General features: G+C 36.9%; 1 protein-coding gene across 1 annotated transcript; it reads left to right on the forward strand.

Annotated features, from left to right (window-relative positions):
- The first annotated feature begins 674 nt into the window (after window positions 1–674).
- On the forward strand, window positions 675–14589 carry LOC129118601 (prostatic acid phosphatase-like). The gene is made up of 10 exons (XM_054630085.2): window positions 675–788; window positions 2135–2230; window positions 4771–4857; window positions 5481–5633; window positions 7775–7873; window positions 8969–9064; window positions 11510–11642; window positions 12888–12970; window positions 13848–13954; window positions 14433–14589. The coding sequence occupies exons 1-10, from the start codon at window positions 675–677 to the stop codon at window positions 14587–14589; spliced, it is 1125 nt and encodes a 374-aa protein (XP_054486060.2).
- The last annotated feature ends 9005 nt before the right edge of the window (window positions 14590–23594 follow it).

Consider the following 23594-nt stretch of genomic DNA (forward strand, 5'->3'; position numbering starts at 1 on the left):
TCCAGAAAATACTATCATATGCTTTGCCACTAGAGACAGAGTCAATCTACTAAAGAGATTAAAAGTTCATTCATATATCTTTATTTTTTTGCAATGAATTCAGGCTCATTCCCATTCCTTTGCAACAAAACCTTCTGTTGCTTATTCCTCCTACAAATCACAGCCAAATCCCAGGAAAATCCAGAGAGACTTTATAAAAAGACATTTGTTAGCACTGCTCCTTCTAGTACAAAGTGTTCAGAGAAGACTGTGAGCATTAGAAATGCAGATAGTTTAATAGCCCTTTTGCATACAGTATGATTAAGATACCCACAGCATTTTCATATTTGGGAAGGCTGACTGACCCATACTAAATCCTAGTTAAATAACAGAAGGCAACCTCCAGCTCTTTACATTCACCTGCCTTGCCAGGGGCAGGAATTCGAGAGCTCAAAGATTTCACTCCATGCAATACATGGGACACAGAAATTGAGTACAAGTGAGAAATGCACTTTTCATTTCATGAGTTCCCTGAAAAGCACTAACCCTAGAAGAGGGCAGAGAGGCAACTTCACAGCTCACTCTCAGATTTCACTAAGCATGACTGACTCCACCCCTCTTAGCCATATATCTACTGTATCACCACATCCAGCCAGGGACCTTGGTGTGCAAAATAGCTGAAAGCTCCCCTCAGGATGAGAGGAAGGCGACTAGTCTGTGGAATTTGGAGTCTGTGTTTCCTGTTCTGTCTTTTCTGCATCTTTCTTCATCAAACAACAGCTAAAAGAAAACTGAAGTTTGTGTCCCTAGTAAGTATGGGCAAATGAAATTTGTTCAAAACCTGTCACTTACTACTCTTCTTGTACTCTAGGGTAGAGGGGAGGGGGCACCTTTTCAAATATTTAAATATTTCCTCCGTATTCAAAATTCATTATTGTATTGTCCAAAAAAACAATCTTAATTTTGAATAAGATTTTACAATTTTGTCTCCTTTGTGCACTCCTACATGAATTTACTTTTTGGATGGATATAGAATGCTTATTTTATAGAACTAAGTGAAAAATAACACAGGATTCTCTTTTAAATGTAAAAGAGGATTTAATAAATACCAACTAAATACCAACTGTGCAAAAACCCTCTTTACTATGGAAAAGTTTCCACTTTTCCAGTGGTTTCAATGGACTAAGATACAAAGTAAATTTCAGTATGTGAAACTCAAACAAGTGTACAATGACGTTGAACAAGCAACACAGAAACCAGTGCTTTGAAGTTAATGCTATTTGCAATGGTTATGATGTACCATTTATTTTCTGGAAGCCTGAATCTTACTCTGAACATCACACACACAAACAAATAATTAATTTTTTTTTTCTTGCAGGTTTTGATTTAATTTCTCCCTGCTTGGATTAAGAAATTTTTTTTTAAATCTTACAATTTTAGAATCATATGGCAAATATCTACAGGAATTATTCTGCAAAGCATATGAAGCAGAGAATTCATCATATGAATGAAAAAATCCAATGTAACTTATAAATACATCTTTTATCTGAAGTGAAATTTCAAAACAGGTTCAATGTTTTCAGAGCAACAGTTTAGCCTGTATTTATATATTAGATAACACTTCTATCACCTCTTGTGATGAAAAAGCCAACATATGACTTCTTAAGGCTAATTTCTGCCAAGTAAGAGAACTTCACAGGAGGCAGCCACAGAACTGTTACTTCCAGTAATAGTTTTTGTTTTTTCCTTTTGAATCCCAATTTAGTCATACCAAAATACTAATGTTCAAATATCTCTGAAAAAATACTAACATGCTTCTGTTTGTTTTCTGTTTATTTAATATTATGGTCTATACCTTCTAAAATACATAAGATCTCTTTAAAATATAATAGGGTATCCTGTAGTTTTTATAAATTGTAAAAATTCATTTGAGCTAATTTATTCTCAAATGCCAAAAAAGAATCAGTTATGTTTGTCTAAATAAATTAAACAGGAAATGTAGCTATCTAAATTTAAGGCAAGAACCATTAATATACTTAGCATCTGTCAGATACAGTACTCGCTGTCATAGCATATTCCTTGTGACTACACTAATTAGTAATAATCACCACAAAAAATACCAGTAACACAAAAGCAATTTCATCTCTTTTATCAGGTATTTCGCCATGGTGATCATACCCCACAGGAGTTTTTCCCAACTGATAAGCATAAAGAAATTGCAAGACAACAGGGATATGGCCAACTTACCAAGGTGAGTTTGTTTACCTGGGCAAAGAACTGAAATATTGAAAGAGGTTGTGTTGATATTTGGGGGTTGGAGCTTTGCTTTCACTTAGAGAAAGCCCTTATTAAGTTGCTACTTTAGGACAGCCAAGGAACTTATGAACAAACTACAGCAACATCACTCACTAATTTTGAAGGAAACTGAGTCAGCCTGTTCTGATCCAGTGTCACCATATGTTGAGCTTTTTGATTGCAGACCAGGATCTTCTGGGAGGAGCCAGGCACTGATGACCACCTCAGTTCACCTGAGACCATACAGGAAGATTTAACCATCAGTAGCAGAAGGTGATGGAAGTGCTGACAGACACAACCCTCCCTTAATCTCTGTTGAATAGAAGTGCTTCCTTACTCACAAACTGTTAAGTTCAGTACAAGCAGAAACTTTTCTTATGCTATGCCCAAGAAAGTTGATTTAAAACTCACCTGGTTTAGTGCAGGCATTTTTGGAATCAGCTGTTTCCACAAATGTGCCACAGATGTACAGTAACTGTGCTGCTGAACCAGAAGCAGCACAGATTCTGTATCTGACAGATGTTGTGCCTGCCTTGACTGTAACTTCTAGAAGCTGCCACCTCTTACAAATGGAGCCACAGGTGAACTGTACTATCAGACTGTAAGGCAATATTTGGACACTGGGTGTTTTTTCCCCTCCCACTGGCAGGACCACTATATCTGTGTGCTTGTGCTTCATTCCTTTTTCCCCAAGATATGTTATTTGGATTGAAAAAGCTGCCAGTTATTTGCCCAGCACTCAGAACCAGGCAGTCTCCCTGAAGTAGTTGAGAAGTGCCAGAAGTCTGGTTGCCCCAGACAAATGGCTACAGTGCATGTGGAGGCAGACCTGAGGTGTGTCTCTCTGCTAGGGACACACACCTTATGTCCAATGCGTCTCTCTCCTAAAAGAACTCGCCAGGTCACCAAAATCAGAATAGAACAAACTGCCTGAGGGGTTCCTCTTCCCCACTGTTCTTAGGAGGCAAAACTGGTCTCCAAAGCAAATCAGGCCTGTTTCTGCTCATGTCACTCCCTTGAAGAAACAGGAGTAACAGAGCAGCTTCCCGACTCAGCTGTGATTCAATCATTCCATATAAACACAATGCAAGTTCAGCAATCCATGCCAGCTTGCTCCAAGGCATAGAAGACTTCAAGACCCAGGAGTCAGGGCTTAACAACATGAACATGCATATTAGGCAAGTTGGGGCAGAAGCCTAAACCACACATATAGCCTAGGAAACTGGATGCACAATTCCAGCAAGAGGTGATCACATGCACACACAGTGGGTCCTGAGTAACTCCTAGCTGACTTGGCTTTGAGCAGGAGGTTGGACTAGAGACTTCCTGAGGCCCCTTTCAGCCTGAATTATCCTCTGATCCCACAACTTAGAAAATTGCTTTAGGAAGCAATGAGTACTGTACTTGAGATCCCAGTGTACAGTAATGATTACATGAGCTAAGTGGAAAATATTTAAATTTAGGCCAGTACAAGTAAAAAGATGACAATATAGACTATTACAGGGACACTGTGTATGATTGTGGCGGAGTCAACACCCCAGGGGTGTTTAAGGAAAGAGTGGATGGTACCTAATTCCATGGTCTAGTTGACCTGGGAGCGTTAGGTAATAGGTTGGACTCGGTGATCTCAGAGGTCATTTTCAACCTAACTGATTTTGTGATTCAGTGATTCATGTGTCATGTGTTCACAAAATTATGTTGGTAGGTTGAAAGATGCTCAGCTAAGAGCTACTAAAATGTTGGGACTGGAAAAATTTTGCTTTGAGGGTAGAGAATTGTCATCAGTTTCATTTAACACAGAGATAAAGTGATTTGATTCCATTTTATGGATTATTGTTTAACTGTGAATAAGATCTGTGATGGTGAATGTTATTCAAAAGTGTAACAAGATTCAGTGACTGAAAGTTGGGAACATAATCAGGCAAGAATCAAAAATCAAATGCTTCAGACTGTTGATAATAATTAACTATTGCAGAAAAAGGCCCAAAGGCTTGGAGGACTTTTACCTCAAAACTTCTATTCTGAAAAACTAGATCTTGCCCAGGCTAAAACTCTAGCCCCCATAAGGAATAGAGCATCTGGTGATGCTCTATGGGATTCATATCCTGGATGTGTCTCCATGGACAGGTGGCTGCTCGGTCTGCACTCCCAGTTAATCATCTCTGAGACAGCAATAGAGTAGAAAGTAGACAGATGGTGTTGGAACATCTCTATGCCTGCTTTAAGTCTCACTAGCTCAGATAAACATACACATAGCTTTCCACAGAGCAAAATACAAAACTGCATCCACCAGGAGTCATAGCTAACATTATCCAACACCATACATGCAGCAACTTCACTACTTTTTTCTCATGTCTTCTTTCCTAATTCAATTTGAAAAAGAAAAAAAAGTCTTTATTAAAATAATATCAAATATTATTGCATTATTTTTTGGTTGTATGAATGGATGCATAGCACATTTCTTTAGCCTCTCATGCTCTTGTGTTACTTCTACAGCTTGGCATACAACAACAGTATGAGCTTGGCCAGTACCTGCGGAGGAGATACTCACACTTCCTGAGCATTGTATACAAGCAGTGTGAGGCAAGTACTGGATCTGGGCAGGAAGATGTTTCTCATGGTTGTTAATGGGACTTCCTGGATGCATAAGAGTCTAAACCTGGCGCAGCTGAAGAAAATTTAATACCAATTGAAGTCAATGTCATTCCAAATATCCAAAGTATCCCTGAAACTGTAGTTCAGCTTTTATCCTGATGGCTACATGAAAACCACAAAAAATTCTTTTTAGGCTGCACATCAGGTTCAGCTCCCTCACTGCTGTATGGCAGAGCATCTATGTCAAATACCTCCAATGCTACACTTCCACATGAAATGCAGATACAACTCAATTTTCATTTAGGTTCCAGCTTTTCAGTGCACATACGATGTGCCAAAGCCTAGAGGGTCAAACAGAGTCAATCTCAAGCTGTCTACCAGGATTTCTAAGATGTTACCCTGCTGCAGCTCAGTTGTCCAGCAAAATTTTATTCCAGCTTCAGTCTTTCTCCTTCCTCCTTCTTTCTCATAGTCTTTCTTCATGTCACTCCATTTTAATGACAACTTCCCCAGTACCAGCCCCTTTTTTTCCTACAAAGACAATAAAGTAAACCTAATGAAAGAAATTACCATCCAAAATGTTTCTTTTTCTTTTTTTTTTCTTCCTTCAGATTTATGTTCAAAGCACTGACTGTGATCACACACTTATGAGTGCTCAGGCAAGTCTTGCTGGACTGTACCCTCCAACACAGGATCAGATTTGGAACCCCAAAATCCTTTGGCAGCCAATTCCAGTTCACACAATGCCACTGCCACAGGATAATGTGAGTATAAACTAGGAGCATCTACTTTCCCTTGATCATTAATAAAGTACATAGGACTTTATGAGATGAAGGTGCAGCAAAAAGTGCATGTTAGAGGCAATAAAAACATCATTACAAGCATTTTGCAGAAATGCTTAATAAGCTGATTAGAAGTGTTGGCAAGTATTTCCACAGGAATGGACTTGCATATCAGAGACATGATCTTGACAAAAGAGAAAGAAAAATGGGAGTCCTGGGTATAGAGAAAAAGAGTTCATTTATAAGGTAAATCACTGTAAAAGTAGATAATTTCTAAATTTAATGCAAACATTATTTTCTTTGTGTGACAAGAGAAAACATACTTAATCTCACTAGTGCTTCAGAATTGCTTAGCCCACAGCCAATGGAAAAGACAAAAGAATCATTCTGGGACTTACATTATGGTAAGAATTGAGTTACAGGATTGTTTTTCATGCACTTTGCAGGTCAGTGCATGTACTCCAAGGATTGGTGAGAAAAGTTAAAGGGGAAAGGAAGGAGGACTCAGAGCTTTAAGCACAAGTTCATAGGGCAATATATTAATTCATCTCCCTTCCTCAGCTCCTTGCTTTGGAGTTGTAAGGAATCCTGTGGATAGCAGCTCTGTAGCTTGCATATACTTGTCCTAGAGGGCAAAGCTGTGCAGCTGGCTGGATCTGGAACATCCTATGTGTGGAAAATCTATGATAAAAAGTTAAGATCAGGAGTGTGCAGCCTGAGTCCCAGTTTGTGAGAGCAGGTTTGCACTTGTGATGCAAGATAAATTGTGTGGGCTTTACAAGTCTAATTAGCATAGTCTGTGATGATAAGGAAATCACGTCAGAGAGGTCATGGAGCAATGCTTCTCACCTCAGGGTGATGAGAGCATGAAGATGGAAGGTATGGAGAAATGTCTTCCTCTTCACACACACAGCCAGACACAGTCAGGAGCTGCTTCTGACACTGTCACAGGCAGGGATATCCCAGCAGAGAGACAAGAATACCCAGCCAGTATCAACACAAAAGGCAAACTCAGCAAGCAGGTGCTGCACCTCATTCACATCTAGGGGAGCAAGGAAGTTTATTCAAACAAATCATAAAGTCATGGACACATGCACAGTTTTCATACTTTTTCAACTATTTGTGTTTTAACTTTATTTATCCTTACTGCATATACAGGCTAAACCTGAGACCACATGTATCCTACAGCACAAAACAAGTGCCCATCATTTATTGGTGAAATCATGCCTGTTCATGCACCTATGGCTATAATTCACAAATACCTTCCTATCTTGTGGAATGCATAGACTGTATTTCTAAAAAGATTGAGGAACTGCTGTGAAGCATTCCAAGCTAATTATCCCTTCAAATCTCTCAAGTTCTTTTCAAAGTTCTTTTAATATTGGGACTATATAGATGGAGCTACATTACTGGGAAAAAGACAAAAAAGCACATTAGGAAAAAGCACTAATATTATCAGTGTCAAATTTTAATTTTTGTTTAAAATTTAGCACAGAAAATGAAAGTTAACTCAATTTAGCTAACATATATAAATACATACAAATGAAATAAGTTTTTAAGATATTCCAGCCATATGTAACCTTCATATAGCTTAGATTAATGAAAGACAGAACTGAGTTACAGAAAGTTCACAAGTTTCTACAATTTAGCTGAACTAAATGAAGCTGTGTTAAATAGACTCAATACAGTTGAGTATGCACAAAGACTCCTATTGCAGTCCAGCTGCTGCTTTGTAATTTGTTGTAAAAATGTGATGGTGTGTTTAAAGAAAGATTGAACACAATGAATGGAATCATCCCTGGAGAAGCTAAGAACAAAGGAGTTCATGAGGGCTTGTCTTAGTCTTCTGTCAAAGGATGAATTTTATCTTGTGTAAATGAATCCTTTAACTTTGAACTACTGCAGCTATTACTCCTCTGAACATTTAAAGATTATTTTGTGTGTAGTCATCAGTATGACTCCTAGAGTCCTGAAGATGAATATCCTTGAAACTACGTTCCCAAATTATTTTTCAGCTTGTCCTAACTAGTGCAGCAAATCAGAACAGCAATTCTGCAAGGGTATATTGAATTGCAGAACAAGATGCACCTTGCCTAACTAGGATTTTGCAATTTTCTTTCCAGTTGCTATACCTACCTTTCTCACACTGCCCAAAATACAAGGAGCTTCTGAAAGAAACCTTTGCAACAAGGGATTTCCAAAGGCAATTCAAGCACTACAAGGTGAAGTATTCTCAGTTCTGGAAATCCAGTTAAAGCGTACCACTTCTTCAACATTATCTAACACATAGGTTTTAAAACAACAGTTAATAGGCTCCCTTCAGATCTCTGATCTTCAGAGTGGGTGTAGACAACATACCCAAAAAACAATTACAACATTACAGATCCAGCTGGACTGGGCTATTCCCAGCAATTGAAAATGGCAAGTCACAGAAAAGATAAATTATTGACCTACTTGCAAAAACTTAGTTTCTAGGGGACTAGACAAAACAAAAACTCAGATAAAATCAATGTCAATGCCTCTCAAATTATTCCAATACCTCTCTCTGTTTACTCCCATGTGAAGCAACTCCTCTGACATCTCTGTCTATATAAGTCTGTGGGTTCAGATTCATTTTCTCAGCTCAATTCCTCAGAATTTCTATAACAGTGTCAGTGTTTTTCTCAAGTACTTATTCATGTTTCCCACCCAAAATCTTAATTTAGGTGTTCCCTTATGTTTTGTGCCTGTCTTCATATAGTATCCTTTCCTTTCTTTCTCCATCATCAAAACCTTTGCATGACTATATAACCACATGTTTATTCTGCTGCAACCTTCTACTTCACATGTGTATTCAAAAGGACACTATGAATCTCACCTGTTTTTCTATTATCTCTCACCACTGACCTCAATCATCCATTTGTGGATCTGCATCTGGGTATTATATGCAAGTAAATCACAATTCTCATTTTATCAAATTTACATCATACCTCTCCTTCTCCTGAGTACCAGTATCAGAATAATTCTTTCTATCACACTTCCTTTAAGCATTTCTTGGATTTCTGCCAGACTTCTTCATATATCTGCATTCCTTCTACTTCCTGCTAAACATTTTCACCGGGCATAAACAATCACCATACTTCAAATCTGAGCTAAAATCACCAACCTTGTCTAAATGAATAGGCCAAATTCTCTTGCATCTAGGCAGTGTTTCATTGCTTAAGTGCAAAGTGCAAAGACTGTCTTCTTTCTAAATATTCCTATGTACTACGACAGTGTGTAGAAATCATGTAAAAATGCCCTCAGTACTACAAGTTTGGATTTTTTTTGTATTCCAGCAATTTCTGAAGTTTTTAGCCACTCATACAGGATATCCAGTGAAGAAGTTGACTAGTGAAAGGATTTGGAAGCTCTCTGACACTTTACAATATGAGGTAAATAGAATCATAGAATCATTTAGGTTGGAAAAGACCCTTGAGATCTCTGATTCCAATAGAAATTCCTACATTTTCTTACACCTGATATTTTTATTTGGTTTATTTTTTTATTGTAAGACATAAAAAGATCATAAATCAGTGCTTCAAAATTTTTTAAACATCGACTACTTGCATCTTCTTTCCCAGAAACCCCCACCTAATGTCAAACTTACAATTGAAAATCCTGTAAACTCTCTAGGTGTGAGGCTGCTGTGTGTCATCCACCACTGTAAGGAACACAATCTAGTGGACTTTCACATTCAAGATCCAGCCACTGACTGGAGAATATGGAGAATTAGGCAAAAGAATATCTTTGGATAAAATTGTCTTGCAACTCCCCCAGACCCCACTAGGAGATACACAGGGATAAAAATATGTTGCTGGCAAAGAAACATAAGCATCCTTCCACAAAAATTTTATGCAAATTATATAAGCAAGAGAAACCATTATTTGTACATGGCCAGTAGTGGATAGAGTATTTTCAGAAATTAAACAGCCATTGGAATGACACAAAGTTGTACAAGTTTGGGAGCTTGTCCCAGTCTTAAACAAAAATTAAAATTTGACAAAGCAAAGGGACCAGGCATATCATGAAAGATTGTGGATTTTATAACAAAAGGGGTATTGTGGTGCCAAACTGGCATGGGTATCTGGAATTCCACATGGGTATCTGGATTTCCTCAGTTCGGAAACGTCATGATTTGAAAAAATCCTAACTGCCTTTAATTTAGCAAGAAGTCCCACTTCAAAGTCTAGACTTACCCCAGCTGACACAAAATTGCAGAGTGTTGTGTTAAAAAAGTTATTTTTGAAGGCAGCTTTTGCTACACTTTCATGCATAACTATTTATTAACAAATATTAATGATAAATTGGTTGTCAGTACTGGGATATTAATGAGGGAGTTTTAAGGTGGATTTCAGAAGCAACATGTAATATTTTACAGGGTGTGATACGAATGAGTTTACCTTCATTCCTTCAGTTTTTGCGAAAGTCCAACTTCAATCAAAGCAGACTTGAATAGAACGTCAGCCAGGGCCCTAAGTTAAATGAAATGTTAACATGTTGGGACATCTCACTGTAATTTCAGTGAGGTCACCCTTCCATGTTTTCCAAATGCAGGACCTCGACTTTCTATTTCAGTAGTTAAATCATACCGAGAATCTGTGTCACCAGACAAATCTGGAAAACTCACAGCTCCCATAAAGAATCTAGCTAAACACTGGAATAAAAAATAAATAAATTGTTCTTCTCCTTCTAGTGTTATATTTGATGAGCCTTGGCATTTGATACTACTGACTGAGGACTCTGAGGGTATTAATTAAAGGCATCTGCCATAAAAACCTCTCTCATTTTTCAAGCATACAGAGAGAGAGTGCTTACACAGTTTTTAAATACAATTCATGAAACCACAGTAGCACACATCTCTCTGCATTTGTTATTTTCAGCTAAGTGTTATTTGACTTTCAGGCAACTTGGAGACTGAGGTGTTTGCTTGCCTACAGACTGTCTTAAATAGCATGCAACCATCCAATTCTTTCCTCAAGGCATAAATCACACTTATTAAAAGAGAAATGGATAACATTGAGGTCTGAGCTGGTTTAACCTAGCACATTCTATTGTTTTCTTGTTTAAACAAACCCTTAAAGTAGTTGACATTTTCCTTTGAGCTCGCTTGTTACAAGAACAGTCCTTTAGGTAAGCTCAGTCCAAAGGTTACATCGCTCTACAGAAAAATTACCAACCTTGTTTAAACAGGAATTCAGGGTACTGCAAACCAGGAGTGTTGTGCATGTCTTCCCTTCTCACAGTTGTGATCACTAATATACCTTGGACTGCATCCCCAAGGAAAGACTAATCCATTCCACTTTAGCTTGAGGGCTGTGGTAGTATCCAATAGACCATAATAGGTACAAATTTAATTTATATCTCATCCTCATATATCTACCCCATACTTCAGTACATCCATACTACAGCTATACATTGATCTCTGTATTCCTCTTACACCTGAGAGCTACCAGCCCTTAAAAGCCTGATATTTATATAGGATTTGTTTCAGTAAAAATACATCCCAGCACATGACTGGAAAAATCATATAGTGATTTTTTTAACCTGACAATATAAAAAATGCCAGTTGCTTTTTGCATAATTTTAGTATTATTAATAAAGATTCCTCTTCTTGTTGAAAACTGCCCTTCAAATTTCTTTCAAGCACTATGATGCTATAAATAGGAATGCTACAGCTGTCTAAATGCAAAACACAGTCATCATTTTATTACAATGAGAAAATGTTACAGGAGTGAAACATTTGGAATTTGTTCAGAGAAGTATTTTTTGCCAGAATAAATAACAGTTAGCAGTAGGAATCAGTAGGAAAATCACCATGTTTTCTTTCTTCACTGTAGGACATTAACAATTACACTTTACCTGTTTGGGCTACTCACGGTGTCAGGACCAAGCTGATAAAGCTGTCAGAATTGTTATTGCAGGCGGAATTTGGGTTCCACAAACAAATACAAAAATCACGTTTGCAGGGAGGTAAGCTGAATTCTTACCCCTTTTAAAACCAAAAGTAGGATGGGAAAGAATAAAGGGTATATGACAAACAATGCTGCTGATTCTATGGTAGAATGGTGAAAGATACCATTGTGGGGATATTGGTGGACAGCACTGAAATATTTTGATTAATGGGGAGGGAGATGGTGAGCATATGAATCATGGCTATCCTAATCTAACATTGTAATTGAGGTATCATTTAGATTACACTGTGTAAGAAATTCAATATAACATACAGATTCTTGTTGAATTGAATCAAGCCTGAACTTAGCATAAGCCACGTGTAACTTAATTAAAAAATATTATTTGTAAGAATGGTGACTCTGTTACCTAACATCTTCATATTCCACTGCTGAGAGTCCTAACATGAGATTACTAAACTGCTTTTACTTTACTCTGCTCAGAAAACAGTGACTAAAATTTGAAAGTATTTTATACCTTTTTTATCACTCATTCTCCTCCATTCATCCACTGTCATATTTTGAGCCTCCTTTTTGTTTTATATGGGCAGTGTGCAGGCAGGATCTGTGAGCTAAGAAGACAAATGAACAAATAACATGAATTAACTTGTTGCATTTTTCAAAGCTCCAACTTGCAAAACTTGGCACAAAGTTCAAACCTCTGCCCTTGCTTTACTAACAATTGCTATTAAAAATGTGCCAGAAGCTAAAGACTAATTCTGTCTAATTTCCTAGTTGGTACAGTTCTACTTTAAGGATTTTAACTTGTCGACGTGCCAACCTTATATTAACATACTAGAGAAGCCATTGATTTAAATCTAGTAGTTTGTCTTGCAGTTTTTCAGCAGTTAACATTAACAAAATGCAGACAACCACACAATTTATAAAGCCCCAGAGTCAAGAGGATATGCTCTTTTTTTTCCTCTGGAAAGCTGGAAATCACTCAAGCTACACAGACAACAGGGTAGCATTCATTACTGTGCTCTTCTTGCACTGTTCTGCTGGCACAAAGTAACTGTGAATGCACTGTTTGAAGCTGTTGAGGCTATTAGGGATCCCCAAAACATTTTACACAGAAGTAAAACAGGCCCACTGTTCATTTGAAAGATACTGTCACTATTAATCAAGGCACTCTGCACAAATTACCAGTTGAGTCAATTGAATAAATCTGGTGCACTTAGTGATGGATTGCTGAAATGGCAGCAGTCGATACAGATGTTAACACAAGCATCTCTTTCATTGTCACTGCTTCCCCATTTTCTTTCAGGTATTCTTTTAAAAACTATTATAAAGCATATCTTAGATGCTAGAAAGCCTTCATACCATCAAAAAATGGTTATGTATTCCACGGTGAGTGCTTTCTGTTTCTCTTGCGTTTCCTTTCTGCAGTTATTAAATGCAGTGAAAGCCATGAAATTTTATTTCCTTCATCAAATACAGCTACAAGCATTTTTTTATTTGGTTAACCTTAAATGTCCTCAGATTTAAAAAAAAAATTAATGAACAGATGCTGCTTTGAAACCTGAAGCATTCCACTTTCTACTGAATGTCATGGTTTTTTTCATTGTAATAATGTTTTGATTGAGCAGGGAGCTGGAAAAATCATGCCTCATGTTTTATTAAACCTGGATCACAAAGTTAATTTAAAACAAAATCTCCTTCTTCCTGCATCTTTTTCAAGTGCATATGAGGAAAAAAAGAAAAAAATTAAGTTACAGTTATTTTATCAGGCCTTATGAAGGCAGTTACTCAATTGTGATCTTATATTTTTGTTTAGAATGTACAAATGCTGTCATTGGAGGAGGAAATTTTTGGATTGCTCTCACTAAAAAGCTCCTGTTTCTAAACCGTATTTATATCATGACCTACTGGGTATATATCAGCTAAAGAGCTTACTGATCTGATCTCAAATACTGTATATTTAACCAGCAAAACCACTAGTTCTTTTTAAAAGAAGTTTTAACAGCTCCTATTAAATATGCAAGAGCTGCAAGGGACTAAGACTTCTTAAATATTTACATATATGTATACTTTATACATGCAGGACTTCAGTTTATATAGCCATAAAGGGACAATGTTTGCTCAACAGTGCAGAGGGCAAGTACTAATGAGGCCCTAATAAGGTTAATGTTGAGTGGACAGATAATGTGTGGGAAATATTGTTAAATAATAGGTTCATGCAATCATTTTCAACAGACCTTTAATTAAAGGTTTTCTCTGTTCCCAGCACGCAACCACCATTGCTGCCTTACAGATGGCACTCAATGTCTTCAATGGGAAATTGCCTCCTCACAGTGCCTGCCATTTTTTTGAACTTTACCAGGAAAAAAATGGGCAAGTATCTGCAAGCTATGCTGCTAATATGTACTTTTTCTTAAAAGGAATTTTCTGATACCCAAGACTAATTAAACCAGATACCTGAGGTTCACTATTCAAATAGGGAAATATTACACATTGATTTTAATTATTGTAATTGCATTCATTTTAGTAGTCAGTAGCAGAATAAGCCTGAAAACCATATATATCTATATCTGCATATATATCTTACACTTATGAAAAGTTTTACTCCATCCTTTTTATCTATTTAACTCCTTAGCAAAGACAGCAAACTACATGCAAATTGGTGTTGACACCCTGTTGCTTAATAAGTTCTCTTCACAGTATTACTTATATTAGTAAACCATAAACATATTAGCAACCAGACAAATAAGCTGGCTAAAAGTTTACCCCCAGGTACAATAACTGCAGCATGGAAAGGCTGTGTGGTTTTGCACAGCTAACTTTATTTTGACTCCTCCGTGTTTTGAAACAGGCAATACACCATAGAAATGTACTACAGGAACAACTCTTCGAGGGAGCCTCACCCCCTCACTCTCCCTGGCTGCAAATTTCACTGTCCCCTGGAGAGATTTACTCATCTGGTCTCTCCCATCCTCATACCCTATTGGACAAGAGAATGTAGAATGTAGGATATCAAAAGAGGTAAGCTAAGTGCTTTGGACACATGTACCCAAAAATAAAGTCAGGATTTCATCTTGAGCCAACAGCTCATTTGAAGTGACAATCATTTTCATAAGGGTCTGCTCTAAAATGAAAAATATGCAGATCCAGGAAAAGAGATTTGTAACCATGGCTGTCATTTCTCCTCCGTCAATACATTTACCTATTCCAGACCAACTTTCTGGTGAAATAAAATCAAAGCTGATCTGACTTTAGAGTTCTATTTTTCATGTGGGTTTTTTTGCTTTGTTTTGGTTTAGTACAGTCAAAAAGACCTTCAGTTACTGAAGAAGTACATGTAAATGCACTGACTTACAATAGTCACCTTTTCCTCTCCAACTGCAGAGTATTTGTCCAAGCTGATTAACAACAGTCAACATTAGGCATTCTCTTGATTTTAGCAGTCATTCAGAGATCAAAACAGATGAATATTGAATAGTACACCAGATTGGTACTTACCAGAATGTCAAAAGTATACAAACACACATTGGTATACTAATTCATTTCCTCATAGCGTGCCTATATCACCATATTAGGATGCTTAAATTTCCATTTTGACCACTTACAATACTTAGTTTTGCAAAATGAGGAAACAGAAAGGCAAAAAATGGCATTGTCTGTCTTTTATCTAGCTCTATATTACTTAAGGGAAATAAAAATCTAAGAAATCTCAGTTTTCTCATGTTCAAATATTGTACCCAACATTAAAAAAAGTCCCATATGGCTTTCTGAATCACTGATCTCAAGAAGAATTTGAATCGTCAGAGATTATAAGACTGCAAACCAGACAACTCATCTGGTTGAAAATAATTTCCTGTTAAATATCTTGAATCCATTAATAGAGTGGAGATAGTCTGGCCAGAATACACAAAAAATTAGCAAGTAATGATTCACTAAACAAATTTATTCACTATAGTCATTGCTCAAAAATTCTCAGGAAATATTTCAGGAAATTACCATATTTAATTGCAAAAGGTAATTTGGCAGAGGAAGTGGCTGGTTGTTTCTGATGAGTTTTTTTTTCCATTCACAATACTAATACAGTCATGGAAGATGATAATAAATACTTCATGTTTATATTGTAGTGCTTAATAATCTAAGATTTGTGGAAATTAATCCCCCTCCTTCACAAACCAAACTGTGTAACTGATCAGATAAATAAATGAAAAAAATTATAATATATCAAAATTTTACAATAATAGTTACATAAATATTTAGCCTTTAAGTTTAAAACAAAGGCTTTATTTTGTTTCAATCCTCACATTTTGCTGAAGCAGAAGTTAGAGGGTATTTAGGCATTTTCCACCAAATCCAGCATCACTGCTTTCATTAGCAATCCTGAATGCTGAAAACACATATAGACCACAAAAGAGGTTAAAACCAAACCTGATACTCCAATAAAAATGTTTTCCATATTGTCATATTAAAATTTGACACTTTCCTCTATTTTATCCTAGTAGATAATATATATGGATAGTTCAGAACAAACCTCTTGGGGCCATATCCTATTTTTTTTTTTTTACTAATTTAGGAAACATTAATTTCATTTTTCCTGCAGGCAATTTTAAACTCTCTGCTGTGCATGAGTGGAACTTGGGAAAAGGCCAAGGCACACTGATCCACAGGCTGCAGAGTGCAGCACACTGACAGACTGTGCTAAACCACTGTGCACTACCAATTCTCAAGGAATGCAGACAGCCTGGAACAGCTGACTTTAACACCAGTGAGCTAAATTAAGGAGAAGAGTGATGCACAGTTTATAGGTCACAATTACACAACGCAGACAGCTGCAAAATCCCTGATTTCAGATGTTTCCAACTCTGTCAAAATTGATCTCAACTATTTTTCATTGCTAATCCATATGTTATTAATTTGATTATGCATGCATGAGAGCATTTTATGAAGCCCATAAATGTGACTTTTAAAAAATTAAAATCCAGGAGTGTGACTGAGCTTAGAAGTGTAATTTATAGAGACAACTATTCTACAGGGAGACTCCAGTTTGCAAACATACAGATGTTTCCATAAAAAGCTTAATTGAAGTTTTATGGAGAGGATTTATGTCCCCACTACAGGGAAATAAAGGGGTTATTATTATTATTATAGGTCAAGTATTATTATAGGTAACACAATACAAAAGCAGTATTTGAGGGTGGTTTAAACCAGCCTTAAGTTCCTCCACATCTCAGTGACCATAGGCTGAAACATAGGAAATGAATAAAGCTCAGCATATTTGGGAAGGAGGTAAATCTGTGAGCTCTCCCTGTGCTCCTTTTGCCACTCAGGAAGATTTCAGCATGGATTGACTCAACATTTCAACAGACTTTTCCAAATCCCGTTAAAATGGGAGCAAATGTGTTAACTCCTCTCCATTTAATGTGAACTGCATACTTGTAGAGGCACTATTAACAGGTTTGCCATGTTTTTGGAGAATGCCATATGCTAAGAATGCACCTCGCTTTTTGTCTTACCTTTAGGTGTTCCCTGTGTTCTCTTCAGTGTGGTTCACTTTATAAAAGAACTCTTCCCACACTGTGATATGACTGTGGTCCAACATTTCTCTTTAAATTCCATCAGCATGACCAACTGAGTCTCCTGATCTCTACCAAAAGAAAACAATCCTTAATACTACAAACAAAATTTATAGAAATCATGGCCTCATTCTTCATGAATATTTTTATCACTTGGTAAAACCTAAATGCAATATGAAACCAGTGGAATTTTTCAAGAACTTCCTTCTGAAGAGACTTTGTCAGAATTAATTCAACTAAGCAATTACAGTTAAAGTGTTTTGAAGGGCTAAAGCCTTGATTTACTGCAAAATTGGAAAATACCAAGGAGTGTTGCCCTCTTTTGAAGAATGAGACAAGAACTTCCAGAATTGGTGACAGAAGCAATGCTTCAAATGGAGATGCCTAAAAGGAGGAGTCATTCCACTTTCCTTATACTTTATTTTACTTAAGAAGCAATGAATCATTTTACACAAACAGATCTCAGAAGCCACAAGAATTAGGATTATGCCTGTTTACTTACCTAAGAGATTTCTTTCTTCTTTTCTCTGCCTTTTACATGCACAAATATTCCATCTCTACATAGAAGGAAGATGAGACTTCTGGAAAATTTGGATTGTGAATCTAGACCTAAAAGGGGCCTAGAAACAGCCAGGCTAGCTACCATGAAGACCTAGCAACAACTGGTTGACCCAACAAGGCCTTCAGATATTCTTTCCAAAAAGACAGCAAAGCCAAGTGTTAATTTTGGAAGAAAAATAATTTTTGGTTTCAAACAGCTTTTTTAACACCTTCCTTTTGTTACATTACCTTGATGGCATATTCTGATCTGATCTGTTCTCCTGGGAAATCTGTAAGCAGATGCTGCTCTTGACATGAACAAAAAAAAATGGCAATACAAAATAAAAAAATCAGAGCTGCATTAAAATATGCAGAATAAGTTGGGCAATCCTTCACTAGTTATGTTTTCTAATATTGCTATTGTAAAAAACAGCTTGTGTCCTTACTACAAAAGCTGGATCAGAAGAATCAGATGCAACGAATTTCTGAAAATAGTGGATATGTCTTTGCTTGAAGAAGCAAAGGCTTCTTTTTTGGTTTGTTTTCTCACAGTGGATAGGACCTTTTGTCAACAGTCTTATTGCCCACAGATCATTTTAAAGAGAAATAGAGTAACAGCTAAGGTGCAGAAAATTTTGCCACTCTGGCTTCCTTTCCTCAGATCAGGCTTTTAAAATGGATGCTAAATCTGAAAAGTATATTCTATACAGCATAAGCAGATAACTGCCACTCTACAAGATAAAAATTAATCAAAATAATAAAAAGATCCCTTTTCCATTCAACAAGAATCTAAGTTTCATAATTCTCACTGTAAATGGCCTATTCTCTTCTCAACAGATCCCAATTTCTGTTCTTAAGTCACCACAGGAAATATAGTTCACCAGGAAAGCTGTAGTTAGATTTCCAGTCAAAAAATAAAACTCCTTTTACCATAGCATCTAAACAATGGTAGAAATGTTTTCTGACAACGTGAGACAACCAGTTCTACCTGCTTCTTAATGCAAAGAAGAGCAAGCTTATTTATTCTGTATTACCCTAATGTCCCATAATGGACACCAGAAGAAAGTCTTCCCAGGTCTGGCAGCCCTCACAGGAAAGTTAGTGCAAGCTCTTAATTTATTCATCTCAAAATCACGCTGATCATCACACCTCCCTTCCTAAGAAGTAATTAAAAAAAACCTGCTAGACGAAAGCAAACAGAAAGGAAAAGCCAAGACTCCATCTTTATCAGTGTTAGACTTCTAACAGATTGTAGCCTTGGCTGTCAAAACCAAATTTCTAGGCACTTTCTCTTCTCAACCTGTTCCTGTTTCTTTTTTTTTTTGAACTGGTGCCAAATTGTGATTCTTGAGTTGCTTTTAACGTTTTGTTTGCCAGATGTTTAGAAGTGAAAGTTCAAGAGCTGTAAAGGGTAAGTTTCATGCTTCTCCCATCCAAGTTAAGGGTAACTTTTCTGTTAGTTTCCTGAACTGGACAATGCTGACATAGAAAAAGTGATAGGGACCTGGGACATTCTTTATTATTCTCTTTAGTCTCCAGTTCCCAGCTCCTCCCCTCCTTCCTAACCCAAATCCATGTCCCAAAAACTTTCAAAGTTGTATGAAGATACTTTGTCCCAGAGATTTGCCTGGTTTGGGGGATCATGGACCTGGATAGACCCTGGCCTCAGCACTTCAGTTCAGTTATGGAAGTGCATCTTATGTGAGGTCACTGCTTACGCTACAACAATGTAAGGTCTCCCTTTTCACATGTTCAGACAATGTCTTCTTCCATGCTACATGCCCCAGTGTATACACCTTGAATAACCTAATTTCTGCTGAGCAAAAATAAATTTCAAATTCAATTTACAAATTAAGACATTTCTAAATTATTTTATTCCCCCTATCCCTATTGAACAGAAACCCCATCACACGCATTCTTTGTAATGTTTTTTGTTCTTAAGACTATCACTGTAGAAATACAGAAAGGAAGATTTCCTTTATACCTCACTAATTCAGAGGGAAAATAAGCATCAGTGTTTATAAAGGCTGGAACATAAAGCCCAGATATATTGTAGGAATATAAATTGGGCTGTCAGTGAATGAATAATAAACTGCTCTAAATTATGTTTTCCTACAACTTCACCAGCTGACTTAATTTGAAAAATCTGTCTTACAGTCTTTTGCAGGCATGAAGTCATAAACAGGTTCATTTCAGTTCCTCTTAAAGAAGTGAGTCAAAATGAGTAAAAACAGTTTGACTTTGCAATTATTTAGATTACTTATTTTTTAAATATGTTGCAAAACCAGAATCACCTGGATATGCAACTCCCTCTCTTCTTTCACAAGCAATGGCTAGACAGACAGTCATATTTTAAAGAAGACTTGCTTCAATAACCTGAATAGTCGTAGGTGCTGTAATATAGCTGGATATAACTTGTGATCACTATTTTTCCTTCCATATGCTGAAAGGGGATATGGGGAATGAACAACAGAAAAATGGGGAATGAACAACAGAAAAGCAACAGTAACTTTGTGCTGCCTGGGAAGGTGGCACTGGAGAGCCTGAACTGTCATTTTCATCAATTTCATCACATGTTTCTCCTTGGCTTATTTACTGAGCTGACTATCAAAAATGAATGAAAGAAGAAAAACCCAAAACAACCCATACTCTGATCAAATGAATCAACTAATTTAGATTTGTTTCATAGTAGTACTACAAGTAGGTTTTTATTCTTTTTATTTAATGTTCATAGTACTTACCCAAGATGTGGCAGACACAAGTTCAAATCCTTCCTTTAGCAAATGGATTTGTCTCCATCGCTTCCAGAAAATAAAATCACCACCAAACTGCAGAGTTTCAGAGGGGAAAGAGAAGAGGAATAGTGCTTTCTGTCTCTTTCTTATTTGCAGTGCACTTTGTTTTTTTACAAAACCCTACAAATTAGGTTTCCTTTGTCTCAGGCAAACATCTTAATCTCATAAGATCAAGAAAAAATTCTCTGAGTGCCCTGTAACCAGGTGCATATTACAAACTTGGGATAACTAAGAAATTATTAGAAAACAGTAAATGGACAGTGAGTAGACACTTTCTTCCCCCCACCTGCCTTAGATTAGTAATTTTGGGTTTAGGACATTTTTCTCTTTAGTCTAAAATACAGTTTCATGTTCTGTCAGCAGTAAAAGTAGGTGAATTCTTTCTGTGTCACAAATTAACTCCCTGGTCCGTTCCCATTCCCCACAACTGGGTGAAAACACCCCCCCACACACACAGGACTGTGAGACAGTCTTGTTTTCCTCATGCTTCAGAATGGTGCTTGGAAAATGTGTCACTTTGTTTACTGAAACAAAATATTTTCCCTTTTTCAGCCCAAAAACAAAACCAAAAAAAACTTGGAAAAAAGGATTGGCGATAAATCCAAGCCATGCTAAGTGCTGATCTGCACACGCAGTCCGTAGCAGGACCTGAGCTGTTTCCCTGTGTAAGCAGCTTGGTTCATGAGTGCTGGCAGCAGTTTCATACCTGGTGCTTTGACTGCAGTGACTTCCACCCTTTCAGGGTGTAGGCTGTGCTTCACAAGCAGCAGTGGTTACCTCAGGTAACCCTTGTGTACAATAAAGCACAAGCTTTTTTGCAACCAGCCACTTCAAAGCAAGTCAAGGCTTCAGCAAGCCTTTAAGATAGGTACGTGCACTTAAAATTTATAATTGTGTTTAATTCTACTTAATGCCATAATAGCATAATTAGAGATTATGACAATAAATCAAATTAACATAAGCATGATTTAAATTGTTTAGGTTCACTTGCATTATAATGCTTCAGCAACCATAAATAGATTAGGAAGGACTTTTTTTATTATTATTATTTTGAAGCAACTTCTCCTGAAAAGTGCCAGGATTTAGTTACTGCAGAATATGCTAAGTTTATACCTGCCAAATGCCCAGTAGAAATGGAGATAATTCCAGAAACACAAGGAAATTTCCAAATTGAATACATACTAGAAACATACTTTCAGATTGCATACAGGATTCTGACATGACTATCTTAACCAGTATGGCACATAAATGGGGATTTTTTCCATTTTGGAATGTGCAAGCATTTGCTTAAGTTGTTGTGGTAACTATTATTTTGAGCACAAAATACTCTCCCTAACAAAGTACACATGCCAAGGGAAGAGTGAAACCACAGAAATCACTACTACTTACCATAGGCTTGGTCTTGTGTTGAGGTATCATTTTTTGAGACATTAGCAAAGACTTTCTATAAAATGTCATTGTCATATATTTTTTAACATTCTTGAATTATGCCATTCAGAATCCCCCTTCCTACGCCAATAAAATTGAGTTCAGGTCCTAAAGTGAAGTCATTAGAATGGTTCCATAATAGTGAGACTACAGTGGTCATAGTCACTCATCAATGAAACACAATAAACCAGAAAATCTTATAAAAACTAATCAGTTATGAATTTCCTGGGAAGGTCATAAGAAGGATAAGAAAAGATTCCAAGAGCCAACAGTGATCCTTGATCAAATAGCTTAGGAACCACCCCTTACATAGATTAAAAAGTAAGACATCCATTTTTGAGTTTTGAGACATATGAAAGTATTCTGAGAGTCTGTTTCATGACCTAAACTCTTAAATAATGGAGGAAGATGATCAGCTTATGTTTGTTTTCAGAAAGACAACATATTATTTATTTATGAAGTACAGATAACTCTCATGCACCCTTTGCATAGGCAAAAATCACACCAGGAGAGATCAAAAAGGAGGGTGGGGACATAACAGTGGAGGAAGAAAGAAGTCCAACTGCTGAAAACTGGGAATGGACTGAGAAGACAGGCAGGAAAGTCTGGGAGCTGTCATGCTCCTCCCATCTGGTCCCATCCATCAGACAAAGCGGATACATAAAGACGTTCACACAACTCAGAGGGGAGAATACCTGAGGCTTAGTGGGCTTTAGGGCCTTAAAGATGGAATTTCTCGTAAATGGTGAAGCACTTGTAGAAAATGCTGCTGCAGAGAGCTCAGCAGAAGACCCTGAGAGAGTTTTGGGTACGGTAGGAATGGAATGACAATACACAAAGGACCTAAAGTTTTAGCACTTAAAGAAGTCTACTTATAGATCTCTGCAAACTAATTCATTACTCAGAAAGTGCTTAGGAAATCAAGTCTACAGGTATCATTCTTCTTATTTTATAGAAAGGAAGTCAGCAGAGATAAGTTGAGCAATCTCCTCAAAGCCACTGAGCTACTGTCAGAAACAGTGTTATTAATCAGTAATAATAAAAATGTGAGATCCAGGACTTGTTCACCAGAAATTTCTTAAAGATTTGAGGCCAAAAAAGATCTCAACATAAGCAGTTCCAAAGGGGAAGTATAGGAATACTCCAAGGGAAAATAAAAATAACACACACAAAGCGAAGAGCAAATAACTACCCAGCAAGGATCTTAAATAACATACTTGTTGCAAAATCTATTCTAGTATTTTATCTGAGGGATTGGCAATTTAAAACAACATGAAATGTTGTTTTAAATAATTATTCTGATTTTATAAAGATAATGTGAAAAGGGAAAAAAAAAAAAACAAAGGGGAAGGAAGCTGAAAAGTGGACTAGCTGAGCAGCAAAGAGAAACAGTATTGCCTGGCTTGTGGTTCATCCTTGTGGCTATAGTTTGGAAAAATTCCAGGCACAGAAAAGTCAAAACAGAACAGGTAGGTTGAAACACCAGCAATGCTTAGCAATTCCTTTGTATTTTAACTTCATCCTCACACTCCAAAAGAAAAAAAAAATATTACAGGAAAAAAAGGAACTGAATTATGATTTGATTAAAAAGAATGTAAACAGTAATTTGAAAACAAAAGGCGATGCAATTTGTTGCGTAGTCACACAACATTCCTCTTGGATTTGAAATGCACCAGCGGC

Source organism: Agelaius phoeniceus, chromosome 1 (assembly GCF_051311805.1).
Source record: "Agelaius phoeniceus isolate bAgePho1 chromosome 1, bAgePho1.hap1, whole genome shotgun sequence".
In the NCBI taxonomy this organism is placed as follows: domain Eukaryota; kingdom Metazoa; phylum Chordata; class Aves; order Passeriformes; family Icteridae; genus Agelaius; species Agelaius phoeniceus.